The sequence below is a fragment of the Notothenia rossii genome (genome assembly GCF_949606895.1).
Source record: "Notothenia rossii genome assembly, chromosome: 1".
Taxonomy (NCBI): Eukaryota; Metazoa; Chordata; class Actinopteri; order Perciformes; family Nototheniidae; genus Notothenia; species Notothenia rossii.
In genome coordinates this window covers 33,439,710-33,464,043 of record NC_136912.1, presented here as the reverse complement: position 1 = coordinate 33,464,043, position 24,334 = coordinate 33,439,710, and the positions used below count along the sequence as shown (strand labels likewise).

The 24,334-nt window shown below is 39.4% G+C and overlaps 2 protein-coding genes across 5 annotated transcripts in view; both read right to left on the bottom strand.

Moving 5' to 3' along the window:
- Positions 1-927: 927 nt before the first annotated feature.
- chrnb3a (cholinergic receptor nicotinic beta 3 subunit a) lies at positions 928-19,323 on the bottom strand. 3 transcript variants are annotated; one of them, XM_079646349.1, is made up of 8 exons: positions 19,184-19,323; positions 11,353-11,504; positions 7,065-7,109; positions 6,233-6,342; positions 4,285-4,798; positions 2,861-3,051; positions 2,172-2,376; positions 928-1,159 (listed from the first exon to the last, which is right to left on the bottom strand). In XM_079646349.1, the coding sequence occupies exons 1-8, from the start codon at positions 19,257-19,259 to the stop codon at positions 1,028-1,030; spliced, it is 1,425 nt and encodes a 474-aa protein (XP_079502475.1). In that variant the 5' UTR covers positions 19,260-19,323; the 3' UTR covers positions 928-1,027. The 3 variants fall into 3 exon arrangements, with proteins under 3 accessions (XP_079502475.1, XP_079502477.1, XP_079502476.1); XM_079646351.1 differs by lacking the exons at positions 11,353-11,504; positions 19,184-19,323 and adding an exon at positions 7,421-7,531; XM_079646350.1 differs by lacking the exons at positions 11,353-11,504; positions 19,184-19,323 and adding an exon at positions 7,290-7,514.
- Positions 19,324-19,517: 194 nt separating this feature from the next.
- Positions 19,518-24,334, bottom strand: part of chrna6 (cholinergic receptor, nicotinic, alpha 6) — a 75,545-nt gene continuing 70,728 nt past the window's right edge. For both annotated transcript variants that reach the window (XR_013801969.1, XM_079646315.1), the window contains one exon: positions 19,518-19,647. The gene's annotated coding sequence lies outside the window, so the exon portion shown is untranslated. The remainder of the gene's footprint in view (positions 19,648-24,334) is intronic.

Sequence of the window (24,334 nt, the reverse complement as noted above, 5' to 3'; positions counted from 1 at the left end):
TCCTTTTTAAACATTAGTAAATAGTTGGGCCAATTTCCTTTAGAAAAATGCACCATGGGACCACATCCGATGGTCCGTATATTCAAAGGAACAGTTCAATCCCATAATTAAAAATGCTCCTTTTTTCCTTTTAATCTATATTGTTTTGGTGTGAGCCGTCAGCCATAAAGATGACTGCCTTCTCTCAAATATGTTAGAACTTATTTTTTTGAACCCTTTTTTCTGCATGGTGATACATTTCAGGGTATAGTTCCACAGAAGAGATATATATTTACAAAATGAAATTGCTCATGTAAACAATGTCTGTGGATTATCTTTGGTGAATGGGTTATTTTTTATAAAGAGATATTGCTGTTGAGTTTTTCAACTGATTTTTTTGTTTTTACTCAGCTTTGAGTAACACAAGCAGAATGCCTTCTAGTTTCATTATATTGTAGAAAATGCAGACATGTCTATTGCCAATCTCTACAACACATGGGCATTGTACATTTCAATTTTAAACAAAATAAATTGCATGGCATAAACCCGTAAGATCTCTCCAGGGTGATTGCCCAATTTGCCTTAGGTTAAAACATGACTGGAAAATTGATGTTGTACATTTATTTTTATTGTCATCGTCTAAACAGCACTCACAGCTGGTAGAATAACATGGTAAATGTAACACAAAAAAACAACGTATTATTAATGAAGTGATATTGTTGCATGTATGATTACAATGTCACAGTTATACAAACATGGATATTTAAATTATACACGCTACTTTAGCCTGCTTATTGCTTTCATTCCTCTGCACTCTGTGCATGCACCTTACATTAATTGACAAGTTGCATTTAGATAACAGTCTGCAGTAGTCATTACAGGCTGCAAAACACACTGCAGGGAGGTCAACGTGTGCAGCTCGAGCTTGTTTCTACAAAAACAAAAATATACAGTGTGAATGTTTTATTGAGTTGCATCAATAAAATACAGACAAGACAAATTGGAAAAAGAACGAGCTTTAGGAGGGTTTTCAGGTTGTGTATGTTTATCATGGTGTGCTGTAGTACATCTGCAGAGCGGGGGTGAAGATTAGGACAGTTCCTAGTATTGCCACTGTAAGGAAGGCCCACAGGAAAATCCTGTCCAACACCTGAGCCACAAACTTCCAGTCTTGAACAACCTATATGAGGCAGAAAAACACACAGACAACAACAGAGAGACAACAAAAAGAAAGGTTATCAGGTGTGAATCTGTGTCAGCCTCAAGCATTTTGGAAACATTGCTAACACAAAGTACTTTGTGTCATTTGTTTAGCAGTTATACAGCAAGTTAGATCTCCTTAAGCAAAACATATGTAATGTTTTGCAACTAACCAGTCTCTCTCCATTTGAACATTAACAAAATATAGAGTTCGTTGAAGTGAGGTGAATCAGTGTGGGGTCATAGGGGCTTTTGTCTTTACCACCATAGCAGTCTGCTTACTCAGGATCCCAAAGCAAACAGACCAGGGGATTAACATTGGTAAAAACCCTGAAAAAAGCTGTTTCAATGTAAAAAAAAAAAATTGTATTTCTCCGACCGTTGGAAGGACCATCCGTTAGCCTTGCTGCTGTTAATGTCTGCCTGGCTTGTTTCTTTGATCATGAATTTGAAGAGGTTTTGATCAAAAGGGGAGCACTAGCTTTTTATCCTCAAACACACAGATTTGGTCAGTAAAACTTGGTAAAGCACTGAATATAGCAGTTTCATGTTAAAAATGTTTTTCTGATCTGTAGCTAACATTTGTTGATCTTGTGTCACTAATAACTTACATTCCAGATTGTAACGACAAAAATCCTTAATGTAGTTCAAAAATGCAGTTATAATTAACAAAATCTAAAACATGCATCAAAATAATGTGGCTTGAAACTGTCAATGTATGACTCCTCTCCTGGCAGACATCATATAGCCGATATGTTGTAAGGAGAAACCTTGGTGTTAGAGCCAGACAAATAAAAAGCGCGGTCTCGTTGATTAAGAAAATAGATTCCTCATTATTAAAAACTGTTGGAAGCATTTGGGATAATGTACGTACACAAACATATAACATAGGTCTAGTCCTTTCTAGACATTTTAATGCAGAAACATCTATATCTATTATATCTTTAAAAAACAATGAGCTGTACACATTCATCTCATGTCTGCCCACTCACCTCTCGTATGAAGTGCTCCTTTTTTATGTGACGGCTGATGTAGCGAACTGAATTTGTGGCTTTTTCCAGCATGGCCAGCCAGGCTTGGTTCTCGTCCTCCTTCGCGCCGAGGGGGCCCCTCTGCTGGCCGGGAGCCCCCTTCTTCCCCGCACCTTTGCGGGGCTTCGGCTCCGGGCTGTGCATCTCCATATCTGGAAAGTGGTATCTGAGGATAATGGACACCACATGTTTTATTCATTTTACATATTTGTCTTCTTATGTTTTGACAGATATCAAAAGGACTTTTTTGGTAAGGGACTCATTTGCTTTCCTGTTGCGAGTTGGATGAGAAAGTCAATATTGCTGTCATGTCTTTACACAAAATACTAAACTATACTCAGGAGACTGGTAGCTTAGCTTAGCATAAAGACTGGAAATAGGAGGACATTTTAGGCTGGCTTTATCCAGAGGTAACAATATCTGCCTTTTATTCAGCACTTTAAAAGCCTGTGTATAAAATGTCAATTTGCCATACCTCAAGGGCAGTGACTGGTGAGACCTTGTAATGTCCGGGGGTAATTGCCTGGCAACTGCTTAGGCTAGCTGTTACCCTGTCTCCAATCGTTATGCTAAGCTTTGACCATCTTCTATCAGTGTAGGAAATCTTTTCCCAAATTGTCAAACCATTCCTAAAGTCAATCCCACATTACCTGTCAGTGTGCCCCCTCATACACAGCAGTCTGGGCAATCTCTGAAGAAAGAGGCTCTTTACCCAGGGGGCCATGGGGTGGTAAGTAGTTGAGGAACGGTGGTGGACGTTGATGACAAAGACGGTGACGATGATGGAAAAAGTGACGAAGATCATGATGAAAAGCAGGTATTCACCGATCAGTGGGATCACCTGGAGATGGTAAAATGAGTTGAGGGTTATTATTAAATAATATGTTTATTTTATTTCACCATATCAAGAGATTACACTGCTCCTTAAAGAGGCATTCCACAATTTCTTGTGATGTTATTGAGTTAGCACATTGGTGCTTTGAGCTAAATGCTTACATTTGTGATACTAATCAGTTAGCATGGTGATGTTTAGTTGATATTTTCAATTGAGCAATTTATCCAATGGTGGTCATGACTAGGGATGTCCTGATCACCTTTTTTTGCTCCCGATCCGATTCCGATCATTTGATTTTGACAATTTGCCGATACCGATTTTTCCCGATCCGATCTTTATGCAATGCATTAAGAGAAAAAAAAGCATTCAAGTTGACCCTTAAGGTTATTTTTTTATTTAAATTGGATATTCTATCCAACATGGATATAGCTTCTTTCTTTCACAGCAGCATTGGATCAGTTCAGTTGTGCAGCATTGGATCAAAACAAAATAAAGCTTATCAGTACTCGTTAGCTTACTGCTACAATTAGACACTGCGCCCTGCCCACTCTGTTGCCAGATTTGAGAGAAATAAGCAACCAGGTCTATGAAAACAAGCCCCAAAGAAGCAACACATACATGATGTTCTGTAATTTGAAACCAAAACTAAGGCCTCAGGATGACTTTAAGACTTGAACATGGTCATTTTTGTTTTGTAACATTGAATACAACATTTAAAAAAAAGTATTTATAAAAAATAAAAATAAAAAATCCCGATCCCCGATTTTTTTTCTCCCGATTCCGATCTGTTGAAAATCACGTGATCGGCTCCGATCCCCGATCACGTGATCGGATCGGGACATCTCTAGTCATGACATCTCACTATTTTACATACATGTCAAAAGTATGATGAAACTAGCGGAAGAAGTCAGGACATCACCAGTCAATAGGCTTTACCTTTTTGGAACCACAAATACATTTAAACCCACAAGGGAACTACACACAATGCAAGATAGTAGTCAAAGCTTTGTTAGTCGACTGCATTTTTGTGATTTTGGAGACTCATTGTCTTTTGGAGCTCCTAAGACTTTGGCCTTGTACTGTTGTATCTGCAGTTAAGTTATAGGAAATTCAGAGCCTGGTGATTGTAATCTGGGCATTCTGCAATTAAGATGACAATTAGGATAACTAGACCCAGGAAAAAGTCAAATTGCTTTAAAATGGACTGCTCAATGGAAACTCCTCCCTTACGAAACCCACCTTTGAGGAAGATGGGATGATTTCCTCTATGACCAGGAGGAACACAGTGAGCGACACCAGCACTGATGTGGAGAGTGACAGTTTCTCTCCTTCGTCTGATGGCAAATAAAACACCAGCACGGTCAGGAAGGACAGGCCGAGGCATGGGATGATGAGGAAGAGGGTGTAGAACAGAGGCAATCTCTTGAGGATGAAGGAGTAGGTGAGAAATGGGTACCAGTACATCTCATCTCTCCTGCTTCCCCTTTGTCCCGTGGCGTTGAGGATCTGCCACTCGCCGTTATCAAAGAAGTCTTTCCGGTCCACATAGTGATCCACCAGGACCAGATCCACCATGTTCCCATCGTAAGTCCAGGATCCGAACTTCATGGAGCAGTTCTGTCGGTCAAATGGGAAGAAAGTGACGTCCATGGTGCAGGAGGACTTGTAGCTGGCCGGTGGAGTCCATGTTATGGTGCCATCCCAACGCACGATGGCTTTGGTCATGAGGGAACCTTCAAAGCGACCGTCCGCACTGGGAGAAGGAGAGAAAAAAAAGGGGTACGTTTAAGGTGGAAAAGGTGTGCCTGTTGCTGTGGTCCTGGATCCTGAGTCCTGGATCCTGAGTCCTGGATCCTGAGTCCTGGATTTCGAGTCGTGGCTGAACCTGTCTCTGCGGTCCTGCCTGACTCATCATACTACTTCCCTGAGGGCTCCCACAGGATTGTTGACATCCTCGTGGATTCATCTTATTATAGACACATGCATTTCCAAACATTTGGACTACCTATGTTGTAAATGTATTATCTTTTCACTTTACACACGACATCTATTGCACGTCTGTCCGTCCTGGGAGAGGGATCCCTCCTCTGTTGCTCTCCCTAAGGTTTCTCCCATTTTCCCCTTTAAACTGTGGGTTTCTCTGGAAGTCTTTCCTTGTACGATGTGAGGGTCTAAGGACAGAGGGTGTTGTATTGTCATACTGATATTCTGTACAAACTGTGAAGTCCACTGAGACAAATGTAACATTTGTGATATTTGGCTATATAAATAAACATTGATTGAATGATTGATTAAGACAAATCCAAGAGACACGTCACCTCCAAAATGATGAACAGTAAATGCATTTCTCACACCACGTAAACTTGAATTATTGAGAAAAACATTTCCCTTTTCCGAAAAATGTAATTGAAGAGAACAAGGGCAGTGTTAAACAAAAGGTAAACGATATTGAATGAATGAATGAATGATGACACATTTACTTTCACTAGACCAACACTTCATCATCTTACAGCACTATACATAAATATCAACCAAACATACACACACTTAAAAATGAACCTCCCACAACAAACAATAATAACACTCCAGGAGTTTCTCATAATGGATGAACAACAAAATATACAAACACAGCCCCATGACCACAATATACAATACACAAATCCAAACAGACAAAAGCCACAACTACATCCATTAGTGATAAACACTTTTACAAAACATCCGTTTACACACTCACACACAACCTCGTGCAAGAAAACCCAAGAATAGATTTTTCCAGTTGCATGCTCACTACTTTCCCAACTCAACTACTCCCAATGTTTCACTGCGACTTTACTATTAAAAATACTTCTGTGCAGCATGGCTGCAAAAGCGTGAGAGTGTTTATGTTTTTAAAAAAAAATTTTTTTTAAATGCATGGATCGGGAAGTAGTGAGCAGGACTGGATATTGATTTTATTTATTTAGTGGAGGTGATCGATAAAAATAAAGATTATTAAGAAATTTAGGATAGTAAGTGGTGAGTTCCATATATATTATTGAAATGAAATGATTATTTTAGGGTTGAAGAATTCCTTCAAGAAAGGCAAAGTATGGGAGGAAGAAAACTATTAGAAGGGAATATTAAATGTGCCTCAGAGTTATCAGGCATTGCCTCGGACTGTGCTACTGATGTGTGCTGCATAACTCACTTTTCATACAGGACGATGTCAGGCAGCCATATAGTCTCTGAGGGCACTCTGATGGAGGTGATACCTCCATAGTCATCTGGGTTCCACTTCAGCTTCACGTCTACCCACTCCTTTAATAAAAAATAAAAACACAGCTTGATAAGTAACACGATAAGACACAAGACTTAGCTTGAAAATGCTTTAAGTGCATATTGGAACAAGGACAGGGACGGGACTACTTACTATACAAAGCCAAAGGTCTTTATATTTCAGCGTACATTTGTCCTCAGCTGCCTTTTCAAGGCCCATGTGTGTCTTTTATACAAAATCTTACTACGTAAATGTATGATTTTAGCAGCTAAAAGAAGCAGATAAAGTTACAACTATATTCATACTTTATCCTCTACATACTCTATTTTGACGATGCCCTTAATTGTTATATTTTGATTAAATCTATTTATGAACCAGGGGCCTGTACTTATCAAACAACTAAGAATTGCTTGCAAAAATGCTAAAATAAAAATAGGAATGAAAGAAAAATCAGAATAAAATAAAAATAATCCTTTATCACCTACTCTTACACAGGTGAACATTGAACACATTTAAGATCAAGTGATCCCTTGATTAATCACATGTACTACTTTTCAATTTAGCAGTTTGAATGCAAGTATTCAGTATTATTGAAAGTATGTAAGCTCTACTTGAATTGTCTGCAAGAAAAGTCATCGACCATTATAAGTGACAATATACATTAACTTTAAGAGACTAAGGTAATTCACTTTAAGAAATCCCAGATGTCAAAATGGCACCCTTCAATTGAATAAACAAGCATTTGTAAATAGGCTATTTTTACCTGCCAGAGCCAGACATTTGTAGTCATCGCTTGGTTCTTTTCGTCCTGTAGAGAGATAAGGAGGAAGTTTTGTTCACTGTTTAAACGTCTCAGTGGTGTTTACGATAAGAAAGGCTAATGAGGAGCTAAGGAGTAAAACAGAAGCTGGAGACAAAAAGCTGAGTGGGATGAAAACAAAAAGCGAGTTATTTTTTTTTAAATGAAAGAATTGCTTCTTTTGCTTGCCACTTAGAAAGAACAGTAGAACAGCTCGGAGGGTTAAGTGCATTGCTTCAGGGTGAATCTAGAATGTAATGAGGGAGTGATACGGTGAGTGAAGCAGGTAGGAACCAAACACAGATAACATTTGATAATACCTTTATTTCAAGGTCTAGAATAAACTTGGAACAGACAAAACACGCTCCGGTGAACTAAGTCACGAACAAAAGAAGCACCAACACTGAACACAGGAGGAGAAAAGACTAAATACACAGAAGGGTAATCACAGGACAAGAAACAGCTGGGCAGGGGAGGAGAAACACAAGGGCCACAGGTCAACACAATCAGATAACTAGACACACCAGGGAAACTAACGACAAGAGGAAAAACACAGGGAAAAGGACCAGACAATAACCCAGGAGGAAAACATGACAGAGGCAACAGCAAAAACACCCAAACCTAGACATAGAAACGTGACAGGGAGAGAATCACACGTTACTCGTCATTGACCAAAATGACTGGCAATAAAGCTAATGCTGCATCATTTAATACAAAGTATAGACGACAATAAGCTGCTGTAAGTCAGAAGGGTTTTAATGTAAGGTCTGTACAGGAAGAGACTTGCCGTAGAGAGAAAATCTATGGAATAGAGTGTGTGGTTTGTCTGCTCGAGAGGAGCTGAGGAAAAACCTGATTGCATCTTTTCTAAGCAAATATGTATTTAGTTTTTTCTAAATCACAGTAACCCTGCTAAAATAACACAAGATGGCACTCTTCTAAATGTTAATTCTGTATGGCAGAAGTACTTGCATCAAATAGTAAAACAAATGTCTCTGTGGAATTGTGAGAGCGTGTGTGTGTGTCCTTGTGTAAATAATACATGGGATCTGGTTCCTCTCAGCCTGATGGCCTCATTACTTCCTCAGCTTCTATGAAAGACCACGTTGGACCTCACTTTTAACCTTTCTTCCCCTTTCTTCTTTGTATACTCTCTTCCCATCTTTGCCCCTTTAAATCCCTTGGGTCCTTTCCCTCCTCTTAATTTATCCTCACACTTCTGTTCTCAGTGTATCTCCCATAGCACAGTTCCTCAGGTGACCTCCCCTTTCCATTTCTTAAACTCCAAACGCCTGGCATGCCACCCATACCTTTTAGGTACGCTCCAATCTTCTTAACAATAAATAATCAGGTGTCCTTCTTGTAAACCTAACCCTAACCCTATATTCATAAGCGTCTGAGGTAAGTTTCACTACTCCCCTCCTTCGTACTTTATTTGCTTGCTTTCCTCTCTTTTTGCAAAACATAACTCAGCTATCCTAAAAAGCCTTGATAGAAGGCAATTTTCATTTCGGCAGAGAGCTTTCTTAACATGTACACACAGCTTAAAGAGCATCTTGCAGGTTTTTATTTTTTCTACATTTATGCTTAAACTTGCTTGAAAATTACAATTAAAAAAGTGAATGCAGGATTTGATATGTTTTACGAGACATAAGGGCAGGAATTCAGAGGGAAAGGAGCAATTTTGAGCTCTGCTCTTAAAAACTGCTTTTTTTTAAGGTCATACGTCAAACGCGTCATATTACATCACACAGGGGACACATCTCCGCTCTCTGACCGCGGGTATAGTGGAGTTGCGTTGAGTTGAGCGGTTGTGTTTTAAGGAGCTGGTATTTTTCGGTAGTTTTACATTGTATTTCACCATTTGTAATCATGGTGCAGTATTGTGTTTGTGCAGGTTGCACAAATACCAGCCTGTCAGGACATCGAGTCCACAGTAAAAAGGACCGGAGCTAGCGTTCGTTCCTGGGTGCGTTGTGCATCCACCTCCCTGCAGCACATACTCTCCACAGCTTTATCAGGAAACCGTATTACTTCTCTCTCTCCCCCCCCCCCCTTCGCTGCTCTCTCTCTCTCCCCTCCGGTACACGGCACCGTAAGACATAGTGTCGAGTCGCTGTGGTGGCTGTACTGCTCCAGCCGTCTCCTTTGTGTTTGTTTGTTTCCCCCTGTCTGTGTTGTTTGTGTGGGCGTGGTGGCTGTCACTCCTGGCTCCCGGCTCAACCTCCACTCAGCTGCTGCAATCAGCTGTGCACCCACCCCGACTACACACCTGCTTTCCATCAAGCCATTTACAACGGCATATCAACGGAGGCTCCACAACCTTTCTCCGCCAGATCGTCAAGTATCAGCCGTATCTCGTGTCTCCACTCCGGTACACAGCACCGTAGTGTGGAGTTGCATTAGGTAACGCGAGATACGGCTGATACTTGCGCATTAGTTTCTGTTATGGATCAGTATCAACAGTCCTGCCAGTAACGTTACTATATTATCAATGCTACGTTTGTTATAGCCTGATATATGATAGCTAACTTTACAATGTTGTGATGTGACGTTAGCTAACATTCTGTAGCTAACGCCGGTCACTCACCAAGATAGCTGCCCAGTTCTCCACTGGTTCTCCTCACACCACAGCTCAATTTCTCTCCGATGGCCGTTATTTCTTCTAATCCTTGGCTGCTCCTGGTCTCTTGGACGCCTAGCAGGCTCATAATTATAAGGTTGTGGTCCGTCATATGCATTCGAATATTCATGTTCAACTTCTTCTGTGTCTTCTGTGTCGAAACTAGCATTGGGATCCATGTTTATTAATACGTTACACCGGCCGCTCTCCCCCTTGTGTCCCCCGTGTTACGTCACACGCGGGAGGTCACGTGCCGAGGCTTTTTTATGCGGAAGTGAACATTTCTTAAAAACACGACGCCAGATGTCACTGTAGTATATATTTCTGTATATTTTTTTGAAAATCTAGTGTATTCATCATTTTCCTACTCATTTATTCACAGGTGTCTTTAACCTGGAAGTTGCTCTTTAAGACCCTTTGTTGCGTTGGTCTCCCAAAAGCATTGCATGGTGGCCGACAGGTGTGAATTCGTAACAACGTCCAATAACATTTCCATTAGGAGAAACGACCTGCGGTTTCAAAAATGATATAAATAAAATTAATCTTCACCAACTTCACAACATATGCACAGTTTTGTAGTGTTTCTCTAGCACATTTCTGTCGAGGGCGCTCAGGATGAGACAATTTAAAATACCCATATCTATCTAATATTAATATGATACATAATGTATGATATGGGCAGAGCCAGAGATATTCTCCAGGACAATGAGGTCATGTCCTCAGCCTTCTGTTTTGTTTCTCGGCCTGGCTAACATCTAATTTCTAGACTGGTTTTTCAAAAGGTCAGCCTGATTTGATTGATTTCCCATTTTCCATTCTGCCTTTGCCAATACAACTACAAATGCAAAGCAAGCTCCCAAGCTGCATACAAATAATATGTTGATGTTCAAATCCAAGTCTGTTGATTTGAAATCACCACCTAAATAAAACAAATGATATATGTTTTATTGAAATAATGCCAGAAATGATCAAATCATTTTTTATTCATTCATACTTTCTCTCCCATCTAACAGAATTTTTTTTAAACTTTAACAACATTCAGAGACAGCTGTTATTTTCTGTCTTGGTCAAAAAGGATTTGAATTGAAATCCCTGTAGATTATGCAGAAATCAGCTGCTATAGGCTTTTACACAGGTGTAGATGCTAAAGGTCAGAAACAGGTGTAATGTGATCCCATTACACCTGTTTCTGACCTTTTAACAGTTGTCTGTTAAGATGAAGAACAGTCCCTGAGGCATGAGGTGCCCAAGGAAGTAAGGCTGTCTGAGTCAGTGTCTTTATTTAAGTCTCTTCTAAAAATATACCTCACGAGAAAGCTCAACCTGTTTATCTTACCGTTTTTTTTATTTTGCCCTACATTTCATTTCAATTTTGGGCAGTTTATTAAATGTTTTCCCTTTGTGAAGCTCTATGTACCCTTTTAATTGATCCAACCTCTATAACAAAATGTATTGTTTATTATTACAGGAACAGCGATATCATAAATCGGCTTCAAAGATGGACCTACATTTAATAACAACATTATTGTACCAGGGTTATGCAGTTCAACAGCACAATAGCATGGAGCTTGTTAGAGCCTTGCTTAACAACGTTCTGTGTGTTTTTGTATCTAAGTATTGTTTTATTACCACATCCACCAGCTGTGAGATCTTCAGTCCAAAGCACACGGTGATGGTGTCGTTGGCATTGTGGACAGGCCGGACCCACTTCTGATAACCCCTGAAAAGGTTCCTCAACAAGGAATCCTCCAGCTCGGCCAGTGATACAAAATCTTCCTCAGCTGGAAAAAGCAAATGGAAAATGAAAGTTGAGGACAAGATAGAAAGGAAACAAGTTTAAGAGAGAAAATTATTTTGTATTCACGAGAATAAAGTAAGGATGTCACGATCAACCATGGAAATATTCCAGATGGTTCTTCAAGTCAAAACCAAGTCATACAAATTGTGACAATGTGGCATTAAGTTAGACTGACCTTTAAGGTTGACCATTATTGTGCAGCTAGGTTGACTCTTACACTAGACACCCCTGGATTTATGTCAATTAACTAACCAACATTGCCATCCCTAGAGAAATGCTAATAAATATCAACAAAGAAAATTCATCTGAGAATACTGAAAAAACTTTTCTCCATTTTCTGAAGTAAATAATTTGACTAATACAAAAACATCACATTAGAGGAGCCCTATTATACATAATTTCATGTTCATATTTGTATTTTGTGCCTCTACTTTGACATGTTTACATACTTTAGTTTAATGTTAAAAAAGTGCTTTATTTTTCTAATACTGTCTAATACCTTTTTTTTTTTACATCCGTCTGAAATTAGTTAGCTGACCAGCTCTGTTGTGATTGGTCAACCACTTACAGTAAATATGTCCCACCCCTTAGCCTAGCAAGTACACTGTAAGAGCACCAGCCAATAGAGTGGTGCAGGGATGACGTATTTACCCGGAAGTAAGCTGCGCATGGGTTCCCTCGACAAAGAAGCAATGGGATTTCTCCATAGGATTTTGGAAAATAGCTCGAAATAAGGTCTGTGGAAAACCAACCTGATAAATGCACGTTTTATTCAGCTGGATAATATCCACATGTTTACCCTACTTTTATCATTTTCTAATCATAAATCTAATCGCCAGAAGCAACATGGTAACGTTATGCTATAAACTAACTACAGCAGGGTTGCAGGACTTCAATGTCACGCCAACTTAAGATCGATATTCAAAAATACAGATTCAACATTGTACAAGTTGAAGCTTTTGTTTTAACTGTTTGCAAGAGCGCAGGTACTGGATTCCAAGCAGAACCGGGGCAAACAAACTTAGCGGGAGTGTTTACGTGTTCGGTGTAATGACGTACAACGTCCTCCACAACTTCTGTAGTCCTATTCATCCACTTGTTAACAACCATCGTTTTTCAGACACGTAAACTCTTCAAAAATCACCAGTGGGGTCACTGCTGATGTATTTAATGTCGTAGAACAAAACGTGATCCGTCTCTTAAATTTGTGTCAACCACAGACCTTATTTCGAGCTATTTTCCAAAATCTTATGGAGAAATCCCATTGACTCTGAGACGAGGGAACATGTAGTGGTAAATTGCTGACTCACTTCCGGGTGTTAGGACTCGTCACTGCACCACTCTAAATGAAGCGCAAGTGTTACATAGTGATGTCATTATATTACGGAAATAAACAAAGGAGTCCAAGAAAGGCGTTTCAGGCAGGTTGGGAGTGTGTGGGAGAGAAACTCCTTCTGGAGGGAACTTTGGGATTTTAGTCTGTCCCGACAATTTACATGCACAAAAACCTATAGAACACACTAGAGGAAAGGGATAATTCTTAAAAGCATAATAGGGCCCCTTTAATCAATAATGAAAGTTAGTGTTTCGGCCCTAAACATTATTATTACAATGCTTTGCATGCTTGCAATATTACGTATGCATTACATTTACCGTCTTCCATAGGTTTAAGTATATACAGGGGCACAGTCGTGCATGAACACAGTGAACCACCTCCCACGAGTCCCAAAAGCAAGAGGAGGAAAAACACACACCACAAACACACTGCCAACCCTGGACTGACAGCTGGTCATGGCCGAGCAAATGTATCTAAGCTCCCAAGGCTGACAGAATGATCACGCTGATATGATCACCTCAGACATAAAAATTGCCAGGGGAGACGAGCAGGGGATGTGAGCGCCATGTGCAGCCAGGCACGTGACATAATAGTCAGCAAAAGAGTGACGCTTTCGCCAGGCAGGATACAGTGCGATGAGGAAACATTGTTTTTACTTCATCAGCCACATGTTCAAGTGCAGACAGCTTGAAGATATCTGATCTCTTAGGTAGAAAACTACTGAAAACAACTGTAGTTCAGTTAGAAATATACAGACTGCTACTAGACCCCACCGTTGTTTAAACGGTGGAGTCTAGGAATCCTCATCATGAGCTCCTAAGGAATTGTCCTTGAGCAAGACACTGAACCTCTTCCCTGTTACTCATTGTAACTCGCTCTGCAAGATGCAGATGACAGCGGCATTTGCTAGACGCTCAGAGCATTTTGTGGTATTTATACTCGAGCTGCAGAACAGAGCCACCCTCAGTCACTCTCTCAGTCTTTTGACTGCATAACAGGAAAACATTTGGCACCGCCTGTGGTGTGAAAAGAGGCAGTAGCTGATAGACAGAAAAGAGAACTTTGAATCAACAGCCTCTCAAACAAGGGGAATGGAGCAGAGGAATGGAGAGAGCTGATAAGGGAAGGAGTGAGACAGAGTGACCCGGAGCAATTCCCTTCAGTGTCTGAGAGAGACAGAATGAGGGGGCAGGGTAGAGGTTGGTACAGAAGGAGAATTAAGTGGAGCAAGGGGAATGAGAAGAGACAGCAAACAGATAGCAGGGAGAAACCAAATTCCCATTTTGGCTTAAAACTTCACACAAGGTGGTGTGCTGTGCAAGGCATTCCATCTCATCGGAAAGCTACATATACAACCTGATACACTATATTCTGCTATAGCTCAAGATTTGGTTAATTCAGGGCTGATTCAGACACGATATCTCTGTCATTTAATATGCACATTTAGTATCAAGAACGGGAAAAGAAAGCGTGCATCATTATCTGTGGAGTTTAGTGAATGCAACTTGCAAAAGGGTTGCATTTTCACTTAGAATATCTCGCACATAATTTTGATTAAAAAAATGTATGTTTTGGTAAATTCTTTGTCAATTGAGTCCGAATATTTTTGTCCATTCACCTGTCTTTCACATTATCATTTTGTATGCATATACACAAAATTTCACACATGCCATCACAGTTCTTATTTTAGAAGTTTTACAGTTTTTACAGTTTTAGTTTTGTTCTCATAGTTAATTAAAATATTGCAATATACATAAACAGATTTTTTTTTACCAATTGATAAAAAAGTACCTTTTGTGGCCGAAATATTACCATACAAGCAACGTTACATGTTATTGCAACCAAACCCATCTTTTTTCCTTTTACTCGGTACTTGCTCATTTCAAGGTTGTGGACAATGACTAGAGGAGCCTGCTTTGGCTGTTTAAAATATTAATAAAGATTTATTTTTTAATATGGTTGAATGTGCATGCGGTTGAATGCATACCACTCACAAGAAACACATTCTTAGCAAAAAATCCTTTTTAAATTAGAGGAAAAAAACTTCCTACCATGATGTTTTAGAGTCACTTTGAGTCTTGATACTGCACATACATGGAGACCAATATACCCTTATATTAAAATCTCCCAGTTTCCTTTTGGGTGTGTTACAATCTGAATCTAAAGTACACAGTTTGTTCAGACTCAGATAGATTACCTCCCGTTGCATCAGATCCCTTGTAAAGCAGTCAGCTTGTTAAGGCTTTACCCAGGCCAACAGTGCACTCCGTCAGCTGAATCCTATCTACCATCTTTACAGGAAGCAGCTCTGTCTCAAGATCCTCATCAAGACAAAACACAGGAGCCAAACTAGTCAAACACCGCAGGGATGGATGCCTCTTCAAGGGCCCGCTCCCTCCTTCAGACGGGGACTGATTGAGTGTGTGTGTGCATATGTGTGCGTGTGTGTGTGTGTGTGTGTGTGTGTGTGTGTGTGTGTGTGTGTGTGTGTGTGTGTGTGTGTGTGTGTGTGTGTGTGTGTGTGTGTGTGTGTGTGTGTGTGTGTGTGTGTGTGTGTGTGTGTGTGTGTGTGTGTGTGTGGCTGATTGAGTCGAGGTAAAGGGTATAGTATTGATTAGAACGTACATCCTGACGGCCTGGGGGATGGGGCTGATCCTCTGCGGGGAAATGATGATGCATTAGTGTTTGTGTGCGCGTGTACATGTGCGTGTGTAGAAGACCCTTCAGTGTGTTGATGATGGATACAGAGACAGGGGTGACCCAACGTCCAAGCAAACCCGCTGCGTCCTCCTCAATCTAAAGCACTCCATGGACGACGCATTGGTGTGATCCCCTTGTCCCTTGTACCATCTGTTCCCTTTATGCTCCTGCTGGTAAAAACACTGAGAAGGAACTGCAAATAAACAACAGCTTCACTTCTTTCCTTTTCTTGGCAGTCGTCTAATGTGATGCTTGGAATAGTGGACATTTTTAAGAGAAGTATTATGACTAAATCATAAAGCAAGAGACAAGGAAGCAACTTCACGATCTGGGCTGAAGCCCTGCTCTTGGGTACCCACAATGCAACAGGACAGGTACCTCTGGGGGAGTCAAGATGTTTCACAATGGTTAACCCCATCAGTCATAACGCCTATGAGGCATATAATGCATTGTACAGTATGTGAGCATACACGCCAACACGTGTCTGCTCACACACAGTAACCTGATGTCAAAGACAGTGAGCATCACATGACAGCATGTGGGCGCTATTACAGCCTGTCCTCCTACAAAAAACGACCATATAGACTGATCGGTCATGCCCTTATTACGACCAGACACGTTTTAAAGTGTATGTTGTTTCTTACACGACCACTAGAGGTGCTCTAGTGGTCGTGTAAGAAACAACATGCTTCCGGCCCGTTCATTGCAAACGCTCCGAAGGGATGTTTATTCAGAAATAACCCTCTCTGGAAAATCCTAAATTGTGGAATAGTTTGGCCATTAAAATGCGTTTTGATTCGATGTCTGGCGAGAAGTGTATATTGTACTCTTAGAATCCACGTCCAGTGGATGTGTAGGATCTATAGTTTGATAGATATTATGAAGATGATTTGAGGTCTCGCCAGGATAACGTGTATTCAGCTTCCATGTAAAGTTAGCGTGGGTGAAAACTGTTTTTCCGGTCTCAAATTTTTCATAATAAAACCGGATATATTCCTTCACTGTCAAATTATTACACAGTGATATCTGCATTACTCATCCACTAAAAAACATCAGTTTATCCTTGTTAATTACACAATATTGATTGGTTTAAATTGTGTAAAATGCTTTTGTGTTTTTAACCTTTGATTCAGAGAAACAAATAGTTTTTTCGGAGTTTAGACACTACACTACCCAGAATCCTCAGCTATCGTTTGGGACTACAACATCCACCTTGCTTTACAAACCCCGTGATTAGTCATCAAGCCCTGTGATTGGATGTTGGAGTGGCAGTGCGACAAGGTTACGCTGAGCGTCAAACAGCTCTATGAAATGGAATGGAACCACGGCAGACTTTCAAAAACTGGAATTGGACGGGTCCAGCCCCCGTCTCTTTATAAGACGTTTTCGTATTTCCCACAATTAGAAGTTGGCAGTATTAAACTGTGTACACCCTGGAGGTATAGGGGATACGAAACACAGTGGTGTTATCACATTTAAAACATATCATTAATAAATGGGTTAATTAATATACCCACATGACACCTAAGGTCAGAAGAGCTTTATTTAACGGCTGGTCTTATGTCTGTGACCCCTCCTGTTGTTCATTGATAAGCCTGAAACATGCACTTGTCAAGGTTCAGAGGCACATTTTGCAAATATGGCAGTAGCCATCGATCATCTTAAGATAAGATAAGATATACTTTATTGATCCCAAGTTGGGAAATGTTTTTGTTACAGCAGCATACTACTTTGTTCTACTCCACTACAATTCAGAGGTTAACCTGGTATGTTTACTCCACTACATTTATTTTAATTACTTTGCAGATTCTGATTAATGAGGTGAAATATAAACAACCCTTAAATCAGACTTTAGTTACACCTGAGTCAAATTCAGGGAAGGTGATTGTCAAGTGCCAAAATAAACGAGAGTAACAGCTGGCGAAATTACAGCCTCGCCTACTGATTTCAAATGTGTGCTCTAAAATGATATTTATAAATGACTATTATCATTATTATAAGCAAGACAATAAATGGCAAAGATATGTAGAAAATAAATGTATTTAAGATACGTTCATAAGAAACGTAATGTGGGAGAAAATATGTTTCTAGAAGATATGTAGAAAATAAACGTATTTGAGATACGTTCATAACGAACGTAACGTGGGAGAAAATACATTTCTAGCTAAACGTAATTGAGAATGCAGTTTAGGTCTGTGGGAATGTAATTTTTAGGAGACAGAGTTGATAGATAATAAAGAAAACGCCTTATGCGTGACAATTTAACAACCGTAAATTCAAAAGGCCTGCTTGTAAATATTAGTGATTTTATTACTGAAGGTAAGAACGGAAGGAGTGGATTTGGTATGCGCTGCCTTGTAAAGATTGAAAGAAGTAAGTTAGCCATGTTGGTTTGGCCAACGCACGCTTCTTTTGGTCAGGATATCTTTGGCCCCTTTAGAGGGACATCATTTGCATTCAACTATATTAAGTCGGGAGCAATATGTCAGAGACAAAGACCCTGGACACATAACAATACAAGATATCTGCATGACATCATTAGTAAGGGATAAATATGTCAGGTTTCTTGATATCTGGGTGAACTGTACCTTTAAAATTCAAATTGGCACTGCACGCCAACCTACTTCCAGTGGGGTCCCATAAATAAATTGCAGGAAGCTTGATGTCAGTTTAAAATGTGATTCCTGAACCTAACTGTGGACTGACAATGGGACACCCTATTGGTTGCTGGAGGTGGACACACACACACACACACACACACACACACACACACACACACACACACACACACACACACACACACACACACACACACACACACACACACACACACACACACACACACACACACACAGCCAAGAGCCACTCCATCTCAAGATTAGAGTGGTGTAAATGCCTTACAGTGAGCGCTCACACACACACACACACACACACACACACACACACACACACACACACACACACACACACACACACACACACACACACACACACACACACACACACACACACACACACACACACACACACACACACACACACACACACACACACACACACACACACACACACACACACACAATTCTGTAGCTCAACAACACCATGAGACAATATTTCATTATTTACTTTTTCATTACAAGCCACACCTGAGTCACAGCTTTATTATGTAAGGGAATTCTATTCCCATTAATTTCCCTGTTTTTACTGTTGCAGCTGATAGACAGCCATGGTCGGCCACCCCTCCCCAGGGGGGCGCTGTGCTGCCATTCTTTAATGAATTATGAATGTGCTCCTCTCACCTGACCCCAACATTTTGTCTCGCTGCCAGCCACAAGATTAAAAGTGCGATCGCATCAGAATCATATGCGGCATATTTTACAGATATAATTTCCAAACAAATCTCTTAAACCTTTTTTTTCTTCATTTAGAAGCATGGGGCACATTGACCAATTGTGCCATTATTATAATGACACTTTGATGTGTTTGGATAGCGCAACACTGTAGCATCCCAAATCCTCACCAGGGTTCAAATATGTTTACCTCTTAATTTCACCTTTTGTTTGGACAATTACGGTGCGGGGCAACAGCGGAGCTTCAACAGTTTAAAGACTGAATGTGTTTCTTACCTTGCATAGTAGCCTTCCCGAGAGCAATGGAGAACCACAACAGCGCGACCGCAAACTTCATGCTCCCTCTTATCATCTATAACACCGACTGCAAGTATCCACCGCGAAGATCAAATCATTTCACTGGTGACTCGGACCTGCGGGGTGCATCACTTCAACAGCAGAGCGGGACCTCCGGAGTATCACCGCCGTGCTGCCCGGTTGGAGTAATGAAGGACAGCCGGCTGTGAGTCTCTTTGCATATCACGGACCGCCTTCACAATGTGGGGCAGCAGCAGCAGCCGGTGTGTGTTTTTTTTTCTCGCTGTTCTGACGCCTTTTCAGTTTTTTATTTATTTATCCGGAAGCCTCTTTTCATGTGCATGTCCCGGTGCAGAGATGGATGACGCCTGAGCGGAGCCAGGCTGAGGGCGGGACGGAGGATGGCTGGCCCGTCAGAGGATGGAGGGAGATCTGATACCCACCTGGAGAGAAATCAACAAATAAATACATTTAAAAAACGCATAGATATATAGATATATAGATGGATGGATGGATATAGTTATATTGGATAGGTGTATTATTAAGACATTAAATGAAAACATGTTGGCCTTTAGTTTTATAGATCAATGCTATATGTCAAAATGTTTCATAATGAATGATTACAATGTTTTAACTTACATTTTGTTAATAAATATTTGTTAAAATTCTGTTTGGGCTGATCAAAGGTGGTGAGAAATGCATCATGTCAACCTCTGGTGCCGAAATTGAAGCTTAAGCAGAACTGAAAATAAACTCCATTAGCTTGAGTGGCTACATGAGGCTAGCTCCAAAAGCAAGTGAATTTCAAGCCGCCATGCAGTGCCCCGGAAGTCCCGCTTCGAACACTGTATCCAGTTATCTTTGTACATCCATGGTGAATTCCCATAAAGCCCCATGTTGAAATGCTTACATTTATAAATGTTAGTGACATAAAACATGATTACAGCGTGGGGCAAACAAATACGTTTAGACCTCTATTTCGAAATTTGGATATATAACAATTTGTACCGTACAGTTCGAGTTGTCATGAATGGCTAGCTGGGCCTTCAATTTCACCGTCTTTGTCCATTTTTGGACAGTATAGTGAGTTAGATGTTGTAGCCACTGCCTAGATTGGTAACAGCCAGATCCACACTTGGAGCTTCACAACAGCTCTTTAAAAATCTTTTGGTGGGGTCACGAAGACTACGTCCACATTTAAACAAAAATGTCAAGCTAACATGTGCTACAACAACCCAGTCTCATGACATTTCGTGTTCACCAACACGATTTTGTATCTATTGATTTGTGTTCACCAACACAATTTCCCCCTTTTTTTCGTGTTGCACAGCACGATTTTAAAAGCAATGTATTTCTATTGATAGTCTCACGGCATTACGTGTTATAGGAAGACCGGAAGCTGTGTGGTTCATAAAAGCATGTTCTTACTCAATATCAAGCCACAATTATAACTTTTATTTTAAATCGTATAATTTCTGACTTTTGTTGCCGTCTGTGAGGAAAATAAATGGGCCTGAGAGCCTCAGGATACTGAAATCTGTATTTTTAAAATCTTTTTTCCTTCTAATTTGTTATTCTTTTCAAAATAACACACTGTTATTTACTCACCAATAACACACAATTATCCTTGTTTTTATTTATTTGTTTGATTCCATAATCTCGGGCTTTTTTGGCGTCCGTCAGGAACTGAATTTCAAAATAAAAATAACCGGAAACAGGCATTTCGAGCGATTACCCAAGATCCTCAGCTATGGCTTAAGCCCGCTGATTGTATGTTTTAGCCGCAATGCATGTTGGGATTTGATGTTTATATGATATGAAATCAGAAAAACATTTTAAAACAATAAAATTATACTTAATTCCAAGTGTTCTTGCTTTTCTCTTTGAAAGTCATCACATAACGGCATTGTAATACACGGTTCGGCTGCATTAAATATTACAGATCTGGCGTAGTTCTTTATTTATAGAGCCCTGACGAGAAGACCTTTGGAAAAACTGGAAGAAATGCCGCCGAAACTGAATACTTGACGTGGATCATAAATATATCAACAATTAAACAACATCTTCAATTTCTCTTCACACAATACGTCTCCTAGCATTATCAACACTAATTCGGCTGACTTTTACATTTGATCTAATTCATAGATAGGTTATATTTACACCATAACGGTGCACAGCTGATATAAAAGGACTTGTAGTTTTTAAAGATACTACCGATTTTCTTTGAATATAAGAATGTAAATACTGAGTCTGAAATAGTATAGCAATATGCTGTAAAATTATGTGAAAGCATGAATAAAACTACACATCTTCAGATGTTGTACATACATAAGTGTCCTACACTAATAATACAAAGTTATTATAGCTGTTCGTACCTTGTGTGCACCGCCTAGTGGTTAAAGCACGTTATTGAATTATTGTTTTTATGTGTTATATTTGATTACAAAAATATTAAGAGTACATACTTTCATAGGGGGAAAGTAGAAGGTCAATGATAGAAATATAGAATATAAAAAATCAAAAATATACTATAAGTGATCTCTACAGTAAAACAGTTTAGTGCAGGATGTACAAAGATATTAATAGGAGGAGGTGCAAAACTGAAAAATTAATTAACCTTTATTCAAACATTAAATAGTACTTTAGATTAAGGTCTTCTTTTAAATAAGAAAAAAGCTTTGGGGATATCTACAGATAAATATTAAGCCTGACAAAGTACTTAACGTCTAATATATTACTTTCCTGCAATGTTAACTATGTTGAAGCACTTATTTTAACTGATATTATACATTATACTCTTATGTATGTAGATAGTATAAGAAATGTGCAGAATATGACAGTTTAATGGCGGTGGTATACACATATTGATAGATGTCTTGTAATGCGCTGTTGAGGAACCTGTGACCCAAGATGTTCATTCATTGCATACACCTAGTTGTGTATATGATATGTCAATAAACCTTTGAAAATCTTGAAATCTTGAAAGGGATGTGCAAAATAGCCATAATATACAGTCTTTAATGAACTATTAGTAGAGAATAACGTTTATGAATATACTTTATTACTCGTTTCCATTCATGTCAATTGCAGATAAATGTTCAGTCTTCTCAAGCACCAACTATCAAATATCTCTCCTGATTGTTGACACTTGACAATCACCTTCCCTGAATTTTACTCAGGTGTAACTAAAGTCTGATTTAAGGGTTGTTTATATTTCACATCACTAATCAGAATCTGCAAAGTAACTCAAATAAGTGTAGTGGAGTAAAAATACCAGGTTAACCTCTGAATTGTAGTGGAGTAGAATTACAAAGTAACAATGAGCTGTCATGTGGGTATATATTAATGCTGCGCATTATGGACACAAGCGATTTTCACCCATTTATTAATTATATGTTTTACATTTGATAACACCAATGTCATGGCAACTTCTAATTGTGGGAAAAACGAAAACGTTCAGTAGAGACATCCCATAGGACCTTTTGCGAAACACAATAGCCAGCATGTGTAGTTCTGGGGGGGCGTTCGATTCCAGTTTTGGATAGTCTGGCGTGGTTTCGTTCCATTTCAAACAGCGGTTTGACACTCGGCGTAACCTTGGCGCACTGCCACTCCAACATCCAATCCCAGAGCTTGAAGATTAATCACGGGGACTGTGGTCCTAAACGATAGCTGGGGATTATGGGTAGTGTAGTGTCTTCGGCCATCCTAAACTCCTAGAGGCCTACGTCTGTTTCCGGTTATTTTTATTTTGAAATTCAGTTCCTGATGGACGCCAAAAAAGCCAGAGATTATGGAAATAAACCAATAAATAAAAACAAGGATAATTGTGTGTTATTGTTGAGTAAATAACAGTGTGTTATTTTGAAAAGAATAACAAATTAGAAGGAAATAATAACTTTGTATTATTAGTGTAGGACACTTATGTATGTACAACATCTGAAGATGTGTAGTTTTATTCATGCTTTCACATAATTTTACAGCATATTGCTATACTATTTCAGACTCAGTATTTACATTCTTATATTCAAAGAAAATCAGTAATATCTTTAAAAACTACAAGTCCTTTTATATCAGCTGTGCACCGTTATGGTGTAAATATAACCTATCTATGAATTAGATCAAATGTAAAAGTCAGCCGAATTAGTGTTGATACTGCAAGGAGACGTATTGTGTGAAGAGAAATTGAAGATGTTGTTTAATTGTTGATATATTTATGATCCACGGCAAGTATTCAGTTTCTGCGGCATTTCTTCCAGTTTTTCCAAAGGTCTCCTCATCAGGGCCCTATAAATAAAGAACTACGCCAGATCTGTAATATGTAATGCAGACGAACCGTGTATTACAATGCCGTTATGTGATGACTTTCAAAGAGAAAAGCAAGAACACTCATAATTAAGTATTATTTTATTGTTTTCAAATGTTTCTCCGATTTCTTATCATATAAACACCAAATCCCAACATGCATTGCGGCTAAAACATACAATCAGCGAGCTTAAACCAAAGCTGAGGATCTTGGGTAATCGCTCGAAATGCCTCTGTTTCCGGTTATTTTTATTTTGAAATTCAGTTCCTGACGGACGCCAAAAAAGCCAGAGATTATGGAATCAAACAAATAAATAAAAACATTATTGGTGAGTAAATAAAAGTGTGTTATTTTGAAAAGAATAACAAATTAGAAGGAAAAAAAGATTTAAAAAATACAGATTTCAGTATCCTGACGCACTCAGCCGATTTATTTTCCTCACAGACGGCAACAAAAGTCAGAAATTATACGATTTAAAATAAAAGCAATAATTGTGGCTTGATATTGAGTAAGAACATGCTTTTATGAACCACACAGCTTCCGGTCTTCCTATAACACGTAATGCCGTGAGACTACCAATATAAATACATTGCTTTTAAAATCGTGCTGTGCAACACGAAAAAAAGGGGGAAATCGTGTTGGTGAACACGAATCAATAGATTAAAAATCGTGTTGGTGAACACGAAATCCCATGAGACTGGGTTGGCTAAAAATGTAAACATCTATTAAAAACATGACAAGGTTCAATCTAAAGCACAGAAGTTGAAATAAAAAGCAAAGAATTGCATTCAAGTTCAAGGTTTACTTTATGATTAACAGTCAGA

Bases quoted from the DNA above. Each gene is read 5' to 3' on its own strand.
- chrnb3a (XM_079646349.1), bottom strand. From the start codon at position 19,259: ATGATAAGAGGGAGCATGAAGTTTGCGGTCGCGCTGTTGTGGTTCTCC. The intron at 7,110-11,352 runs GTAATAAAACAA...ATCTCTCTACAG, and splicing joins TCTCACAGCTGGTGGATGTG to GACGAAAAGAACCAAGCGAT. The intron at 2,377-2,860 runs GTAATGTGGGAT...CATTATCCTCAG, and splicing joins ATGAGGGGGCACACTGACAG to ATACCACTTTCCAGATATGG.